General features: G+C 44.9%; 3 protein-coding genes across 4 annotated transcripts; 2 read left to right on the top strand and 1 right to left on the bottom strand.

Moving 5' to 3' along the window:
• The first annotated feature begins 7 nt into the window (after positions 1 to 7).
• LOC6729364 (structural maintenance of chromosomes protein 6) lies at positions 8 to 4,828 on the top strand. Its single transcript, XM_039295897.2, has 15 exons — positions 8 to 105; positions 258 to 483; positions 551 to 825; positions 883 to 1,102; positions 1,157 to 1,430; positions 1,490 to 1,616; positions 1,684 to 1,761; positions 1,820 to 1,992; positions 2,050 to 2,447; positions 2,504 to 2,903; positions 2,974 to 3,436; positions 3,494 to 4,105; positions 4,169 to 4,387; positions 4,449 to 4,579; positions 4,640 to 4,828. Exons 3-15 carry the CDS (start codon positions 562 to 564, stop codon positions 4,659 to 4,661), a joined length of 3,381 nt encoding a protein of 1,126 aa, XP_039151831.1. The 5' UTR covers positions 8 to 105; positions 258 to 483; positions 551 to 561; the 3' UTR covers positions 4,662 to 4,828.
• A 125-nt stretch (positions 4,829 to 4,953) lies between these two features.
• On the top strand, positions 4,954 to 6,079 carry LOC6729363 (RWD domain-containing protein 1). 2 transcript variants are annotated; one of them, XM_016174813.3, is made up of 3 exons: positions 4,954 to 5,139; positions 5,202 to 5,293; positions 5,347 to 6,079. In XM_016174813.3, the coding sequence occupies exons 2-3, from the start codon at positions 5,218 to 5,220 to the stop codon at positions 6,003 to 6,005; spliced, it is 735 nt and encodes a 244-aa protein (XP_016035997.1). In that variant the 5' UTR covers positions 4,954 to 5,139; positions 5,202 to 5,217; the 3' UTR covers positions 6,006 to 6,079. The 2 variants fall into 2 exon arrangements, with proteins under 2 accessions (XP_016035997.1, XP_039151834.1); XM_039295900.2 differs by having other exon boundaries at positions 5,133 to 5,293.
• Positions 6,021 to 7,454, bottom strand: LOC6729362 (cysteine and histidine-rich domain-containing protein). Its single transcript, XM_002104642.4, has 4 exons — positions 7,268 to 7,454; positions 6,649 to 7,199; positions 6,387 to 6,581; positions 6,021 to 6,328 (listed from the first exon to the last, which is right to left on the bottom strand). Exons 1-4 carry the CDS (start codon positions 7,326 to 7,328, stop codon positions 6,071 to 6,073), a joined length of 1,065 nt encoding a protein of 354 aa, XP_002104678.1. The 5' UTR covers positions 7,329 to 7,454; the 3' UTR covers positions 6,021 to 6,070.
• Positions 7,455 to 7,473: the final 19 nt, after the last annotated feature.

Here is a 7,473-nt window from a genome sequence, read left to right as displayed (position 1 = left end):
ACAAACATCGATGTTTTTAAAGGAATCATCGATGTTTCTCCACCTCTAAAAATCGCAAAAAGTAAAATGCGGAATTTACAGTGAAGATTTCTTATGTGGACTAAGGTATTTAAAAATAATTAATTAGCCTTAGCATAAGTGCAAAGAAAACAAATATGCACGTTATATTTAAATGTGTTTTTAACTATTGAGCAATATAAAATTGCAGTTTGCTAGCATCTATAAAATGAACTTAGTTAAATATTTTTAAATATTAGGTGGTACATGCCAATGAATTTCTACTGCATTGGCAGAAATCGGGATTATTATGTGACGCTTCAAATCGCTTGAGATCTGGTCACTCTGCGCTTGGAACTGGATAGAATGGTTGTGGTGTTATTTCGCGAAATTGTTTAAGATAGTGCGCTTAAGATTTCTTTTGCATTATAAATATTGCAATCAACAACAATTACAATCACAGGCACATCAAGGCGAGTAAGCTAAGTAAGTATAGTCAGTGCATAACAAGTTGTTAACATTTAAAACAGCCCGCGCTTTTTGCCTTGCGTAGAACAAAACCAAATGGAGCGGAGTCGCAGAGGCAGGATTCGGCGGATGCCTTCGACCGGATCAGAAAGCGATGGCTCAATGGCAGAACCCACTCGCAAGAGGAGCAAACAGCAGTTCGTGGCGGAGGCGGAGCCGGAAATTGTGGCGTATCTCGAAGAGGAAGAGACGGAGAAATATGCGAACGCGTCTACTTCGCGGGCGGCAAGGTCTCGAAACAAGCCGGCGCGCCGAACAACTTTAAACATGTCCCAGCGCTCCGTGGACTTTACTCTGACGGTAGGATTGAGAGATAAACCATTTAGACCCCGTTTATCTAACCTATATTATCCATAGTCAGAGCTATCGATACCGAACGCATTCGATCGCTGCGGCAAAGTAATTTCCATGCGCCTTACCAACTTCATGTGCCACTCCAATCTGTTTATTGAGTTTGGGCCCAATATTAACTTCCTGGTTGGCAATAATGGCAGTGGCAAGAGCGCTGTAATCACGGCACTGGCTTTGGGCCTGACAAGCAGCGCTAGGGCAACCAACAGGGCTAGCAGTATACAGAGTAGGTAGAAGAAAGGGCCATGCAAATCAGGCAATTATGATATATGTATTTCAGAGCTAATCAAGAACGGCGAAGTTAGTGCCACCATCTCCATAACGCTGTCAAATTCGGGATTGCGGCCCTTCAAAGCGGACGTCTTCGGGCCCCACCTTACCGTGGTGCGTCAAATACGCCACTCCTCTTCGACGTACGATCTTCAGGACGCTCGAGGTAAAAGCGTCTCGAAGAAAGTGTCCGAGATTAGGCGCATGCTGCTCTGCTTCGGCATCAATGTGGAGAATCCCATTTTTGTGCTGAATCAGGAGGCGGCGAGGGAGTTTCTAAAAGAGTAAGAAGATCCGCTATAGCCTTCAGACATGCCTCTTAAGCATGTTTTATTGTTTGCAGGTTGGAGCCAGCATCGAATTACAAACTGTTGATGAAAGCAACTCAACTGGATGTTTGCACCAGCAGTCTAACTGAGTGCCATGCCCAGCGACGTCATTTCACCCAAGACCTGGAACAACTGGGAAAGGTGGAAATAATTTAGCATTTAATATTTCCTGTCTCTACATATGTTTTTTGTTGTTTTAATTTAACAGAAGAGAGATGCGGTGATCAAGCAGGCTGACGCGGAGGAGGAAAAGGTATTGATGCTTAAAGATAAGGAAATGGTCAAGGTAGGAAATTTCACTTCTTGTAATCACGGTTACACCTAACATCGCTATACTTATTCAGGTAAATCTAGAGCAGTGCAAAACAAAGCTTGCATGGATGGCCGTGACGCATTACCAAAATGAGCTCGATAAACTAGAGCATTCAATTAAACTGATTGAAAACAAGAAGGCGAGTCTGGAGCAGACAACATCCAAAAAGGAGAGTACACAAGCCACCATGAACCAAAAATTGAAGTAAGGTTACTAAATAATAATAAATAAAAATAAATAATAATTTTTTTTTGTCATCAGAGAGTTTGAGGCTTCTAAAAATCAAATATTAGCAACACAAAAGTTCCAGGATGAAAGACTTAAAACCGCTAAGAAAGCAGTACAGGATCTGCTTCTAGAAGCCAGCCAAGTCAAAGCCCAGATAGGGAACGCAGAACGGCGCATGCGAGAGGATCAGCATTCGTATGATGAATGTGAAAAGCTGATGGGAAACTATTATGCCGACTTTAATCGGGCTAAGGAGCAGCGGGAAGAGCACGCTTACAAGATGGAGACTTTAAAGAAGCAAGTAGCCAAAAACGAGGAGAGCATCGCCCAGTTGCGAGCAGAGCAGCAGCTGATTAATCGAGATTTAACATCAGCCCAGGAAAGGGTGGACGCTTTAAAAAATGAAAGAATACAGCTGCATAAATCAAAGCGTGAGTTGATATCTTCTTTCTAATAAAATCAATTATATGTTTTCCAATTACTACAGAAAACATCAGCAGGGAGATAGAAACTCTGTCCCGTAACAAGTCCAACAAACTGTCCGTGTACGGTGAGCAAACGATACAGGTTGTTCATGCACTGCGAACTCAGTATGCCGGTTCCAATATGCATAGAATGCCCCGCGGTCCGCTGGGCCAGTATATCAGTGCGCCCAATCCAAAGTACCGCGACCTGATCGAGAACCAGCTCATGCACTGCCTGCGTTCCTTTATCGTTGGTTCAGACCGCGAGCGCCAGTCGCTGCGGGCATTGCTGCAAAACAAATTCCAAGGCGGCAATATGCCCACTATTATAACCAGTCCGTTTACGGATCGGGTTTACGACGTGTCTAGGAATAAGGTGCGACCCACCACGCCAAATACCACAGTTCTAATCGATGAAATCAGGTAAATGCATTTGCAATTGAAGTATGTGATTCATTTCACTATAAATATTCTAAATATTCTAAACATTCAGCTGCGATGATCCTGTGGTAATGAACTACCTCATTGATATTCTGCGCATCGAAACGGTTCTTGTGACGGAGTCCAAGGAAATTGCCGAATTTCTCACCTCTGACACTGAAAATGTGCCGCCCAATCTCACGCGTGTGCTGGTGCCGAACCTGGGACTGGAGTACATACCATCCCCCAACTACGCCGTCTACTCGACTAGAATAACAGACGCCCGCTATATTCATATAAACGTCGATGATCGGATACGCCAGCTTCAAATGGAGCAAAGCGATCTGCAGGAAAAGTATGCTTCATTGGAAATAGACTACATGCAACACACAAAGGTAGTGGAAAACAACCAACAATTGATTACGAAGAACAGTACAATAATTGATCAGCATCAATCAAGGAATCAGAAGGCGATGCAGCAGATAATGGAGCTGCAAAACTTTGACTATCAAGAGCTACCGGAGTATGATCGATTGGTAAGTGCTAATTCTCACATATCCTTTTAGTATTCATTTATTTTATTGATTTTCTAGAAATCTCATTTGGCTGATAGCGGCGAGAAAATTGAGAAATGTAGGCTAGAACGGGAAATGCTTCAGGAAAAACTTATTAGCATCACAGATCGCCAGGCAGAACTTCAGTCAACTGAAGCCGAAGAGAGGCGAGCCCTTGAGGGGATTAACAAAAAGCTTACCACACTGGATACCGAAGCTTGCGAAGTCGAAAGCAAGATTCGAAGCCTGGACCTCCACTATGAAGAAAACACACGTAATTTCCAAAAAACGTTGCAGTTGGAGAGGAAAATGCTTGGCGAGAAGGAGGCCGTGCTAAACGAATTGGAAAAGGCTCGCAGGGAGGCCGAGAAGTTGGGAGAGTTCATAGCGACGTCGCAAACGGAGGAGGAAATACGCGAGGCAATCAGTCGTTACAAATCAAAGATCAAACAGGTGGAGCAGCTCAACTACAATCCTGAAGAGCTGGAGAGAGGTTTGGCGGAACTGCGAGACGAAGTGGAGCTTCAATCTCGGCACCTGGACGTGGTTGACTCCGTGATCAAGAAGCTGCGCATGGCCTACCATCAGCGAGCGCAACTTTTTCAGCGATCGCGACACCATTACTTCACAATGGTTCAGTTTCAGTTTGAGGTATATATTGAGTTCTTGTAAACCTATTAGAGTCTTACCAATGATTTTCTTTACTTTTCACAGCAAGCCCTTGCTATGCGAAAATTTAAAGTTAGTTTCGAGACCAGCGACAAGGAGAAGACGTGGAAGATCAACGTATTTCCGCCCAGTGGGAATGAGACTTCCAATACCAGGAGTTTATCGGGCGGTGAACGATCGTTCACGACAGTATCCTTGCTGAAGGGACTTTGGAGCACTTCAGATCATCCGTTCTATTTTTTGGACGAATACGATGTATTTACAGTGAGTTTGTTTTATATTCGCCACGTTTTTGAGTATACCGAGACAACGTACCTTCTTTCAGGATGAAGTAAACCGGAAGTTTATCACGGAAATTCTAATCGGCGAGGGTTTGGAGTGGTTGTCGCGTCAGTATTGTTTTCTGACGCCCCAGGATACGAAGGTCGAGGCTAGCAATCTGATCACCGTGCACAAGTATGAAAACGAATTAGTCGAATTTGAGCACTAAATTAATTGCATCCCATTTTATTCCAGACTAGAGGCTCCTGAACGGTAACATTTTAAAATTGTGTATAAACTTAAAAGTTGCGGGCGACGAAACATCAACACAAACTGTTTTATCAGAAACTATTAGATGTCTCCAGATAAGCTAGATTTATATTGACGAATTAAATTTTAAGTTATGTGATGTTTGTTTTTCGAATAAAATATTGTTCCATATTATTATTGGAATTTGGAAAGGTTTTCAAACTTGGCCTCAAATATTTAATATCCCAAATATTAAGGGTGTTCTTTGATGTGGCAACCTTGGTAAGTGCAGGGTGGCAGCCCTTGCGAATCATATGTTGGCTGCGTGTTCAAGCTGCGTAAAGTAGTATGATGTCTTTAATACATTGTTAAAAAAAAAGTAATTTGTCTAATGTTTTTGAAACCCATTTTTATTCGGGTTTTAAGTCTGACATATTTGGCTAAAGATATATTACTCTGTTGAACCGAACTCATCAAGCAGTCTGACCGTGCAGCGCCCCTCAGCTGTAAGTAACCTCAACGCGGCGGGTACCGGATTTGTCTTATTTGTTTGTTGAAATTGTTAAAGCTATTAAATTTGCACAATGAGCCGCAACTACAAGGAAGATCAGACCAACGAGGTCGAGGCGTTGGACTCCATATACTGTGGCGAAATGGAGAGTAAGTACAACGGCACTTCCTTGAAATCCATATTAATAATTGCTTCTGTTCAGTTCTCGCCACGGAGCCGCACCACAAATTCCAAATTCCCATTGCCACGGAGGAGTACAGTTCGGAGGAGCCCGAGAAAGGTCTCGCCTGCAAACTGGTCTTCACATTCACAGCCACCTATCCGGATGGAGCACCCGTGGTGGAAATCGAGGAGCCAGAAAACTTCGAGGACACGTTCGAAACGCGCCTCCTGGAACACCTGCAAAAGACAATTGAGGAGAACCTGGGCATGGAGATGATCTTTTCGCTGGTGAGCAGCGCCCAGGAGTGGCTGAACGAGCGGTGGGATGAGCACAAGTTCCACCAGGAGGAACTGCGAGAGCAGAAGTTGCGGGAAATCGAAGAGGAGGAACGCAAGAAGTTCGAAGGCACCCGTGTGACGGTGGAGTCCTTCCTCACATGGAAGCTCGAATTCGAGGAGAGCACCGGCATTGCCGCCAAGCGGGAGAAGAACAATGTGTCCAAGAAGCAGACCGGACGCGAACTCTTCATGTGCGACACCACGCTCAACGATTCGGACATCAAGTTCCTCCTGGAGGCGGGTGAAAACATTGAAAATGTCAAAATCGATGAGACGCTGTTCCAGGATATTGGCGAATTGGATTTGGATGACGATGATGATGAGGATTGGGTGCCCGGGGCGGACGACGATGACGATTAAGTTAAAAACTCAAACTCAAAGGCAAATTCATGTATTTTATAAAACATTAAATGCCAACTTCTTTATTAATCTAAGTTGTTTGGGTTTTGCATGCTCATTTCGGAAAGACGGAAACTGGTCTCCGCTTTAATGTCATCCAGGTCGAAGAACTCCTCATCGCTCTCCTCCTGCTTTTTCTTCTCTTCCACCTGGCTTTTCTTAACCGCTGGCAGTTTCTTGTTGGGGAAATTCAGATTGGACCAAGAGCCGGGCTCCAGTTTGGGCAGTGTTATCTCCACTTTGGTGCCATACATATGCGCGCTGGCATTGCTCACATTTACAATCTGCAAGGGAATACTATGAGCCTGTTCAGCATGGAATTAAGTTGGACTTGAGGCTTACTCCGCGCAATTCCAGGTCCAGGTCAAACTTGGCGTTGTCCTGCTCGGGAAATACCAGGTTGACGTGCAGCCTGATGGGGTTCAGCTCTATCACGCTCTGACTGTAATCGTATTTTTTGGCATAAATGGCCACCACCACATTGGTGGCCGTCTGGTGCCAGTCGTAGCGGCATTGCACAACCTTTTTGTCGTCGTTCTAAAAAGGGGAGTTTTTAAAAGTTCTTCTTGTTTCTTCCAAGTCTCTTGCTTTTTAAGGCACTCACCTCCTTGACCCATTTGTGCTCACCGTAGGTACAGCCCTTTTGCGCCATAAACTGGGCAAAGTCCGAGGTTCGTTTCTGGCAGCAGGACCAGAATTTCAAGCCCTCGTGAAAGATTGGCACGCCCGGATGGTAGGTGCACTCGCCAAAGTCGCTACTGTTACCCGTAAAGGAGTAGGTACAGCCGTTATTCTTGCAAGTGGTTCCCACCTCGATGGCGTCGCTGGACTTTTGAACAGCCGGCGTTTTGGCTGCAAAAACTATCTCTTTCAAGGCAGGAGCCACGGTGGGCTGTAGAACAGTCATCGGCGAATCAATGGGCGGACGCGGCAGGGCTTCCTGGATGGGAGCCCGCACCTCAATTACCTCATCCTTGTCGGACTCATCTTTAACAGGTTTCTCCGGCTCTGGTGGCTTTACATTCGAGTGCTTTGCCAAGGTGCAGCCCTTGATGTTGAGGAACTCGGTGAAGTCGACCGACTTCTTGTTGCAGCAGGACCAACCCTTGTAGGCGTCGTGGAAGAAAGGTTCGCCCGGATGGTGCCGACAAGATTCTGGGCGGGATTACGGGGGGTTAAACACTCAGCAGGAATGTGCATTGACTTTAACGCCGGCTGCTTACCATCATTGTTGGTCTGCGGATCGAAGAGTTGGCCACAGCCTCTGTTATAGCATTGTTCCATGATTATAATGTTTGGTTTTACTAATAATGTTTTGGTTTGACTAAATGTGCACAAATTGCGCTTAAAATCTAGAATATTCCCCTATAAGCAGATGTGTTCCATACGTTTTTACCTTCAGTAGGCGCACCGATATTATGGCATTAGT

Source organism: Drosophila simulans, chromosome 3R, assembly GCF_016746395.2.
Source record: "Drosophila simulans strain w501 chromosome 3R, Prin_Dsim_3.1, whole genome shotgun sequence".
Lineage (NCBI taxonomy): Eukaryota > Metazoa > Arthropoda > Insecta > Diptera > Drosophilidae > Drosophila > Drosophila simulans.
This window is presented reverse-complemented; position numbering and strand designations above follow the sequence as displayed.

Excerpts from the sequence above, each read along its gene's own strand:
- LOC6729362 (XM_002104642.4), bottom strand. The coding sequence starts at position 7,328 with ATGGAACAATGCTATAACAGAGGCTGTGGCCAACTCTTCGATCCGCAG. Across the intron at positions 6,582-6,648 it reads AGCACAAATGGGTCAAGGAG|AACGACGACAAAAAGGTTGT; the intron begins GTGAGTGCCTTA and ends TCCCCTTTTTAG. Across the intron at positions 6,329-6,386 it reads TGGACCTGGAATTGCGCGGA|ATTGTAAATGTGAGCAATGC; the intron begins GTAAGCCTCAAG and ends ATTCCCTTGCAG.
- LOC6729364 (XM_039295897.2), top strand. The coding sequence starts at position 562 with ATGGAGCGGAGTCGCAGAGGCAGGATTCGGCGGATGCCTTCGACCGGA. Across the intron at positions 1,103-1,156 it reads CAGGGCTAGCAGTATACAGA|AGCTAATCAAGAACGGCGAA; the intron begins GTAGGTAGAAGA and ends TATGTATTTCAG. Across the intron at positions 2,904-2,973 it reads GTTCTAATCGATGAAATCAG|CTGCGATGATCCTGTGGTAA; the intron begins GTAAATGCATTT and ends CTAAACATTCAG.
- LOC6729363 (XM_016174813.3), top strand. The coding sequence starts at position 5,218 with ATGAGCCGCAACTACAAGGAAGATCAGACCAACGAGGTCGAGGCGTTG. Across the intron at positions 5,294-5,346 it reads ATACTGTGGCGAAATGGAGA|TTCTCGCCACGGAGCCGCAC; the intron begins GTAAGTACAACG and ends GCTTCTGTTCAG.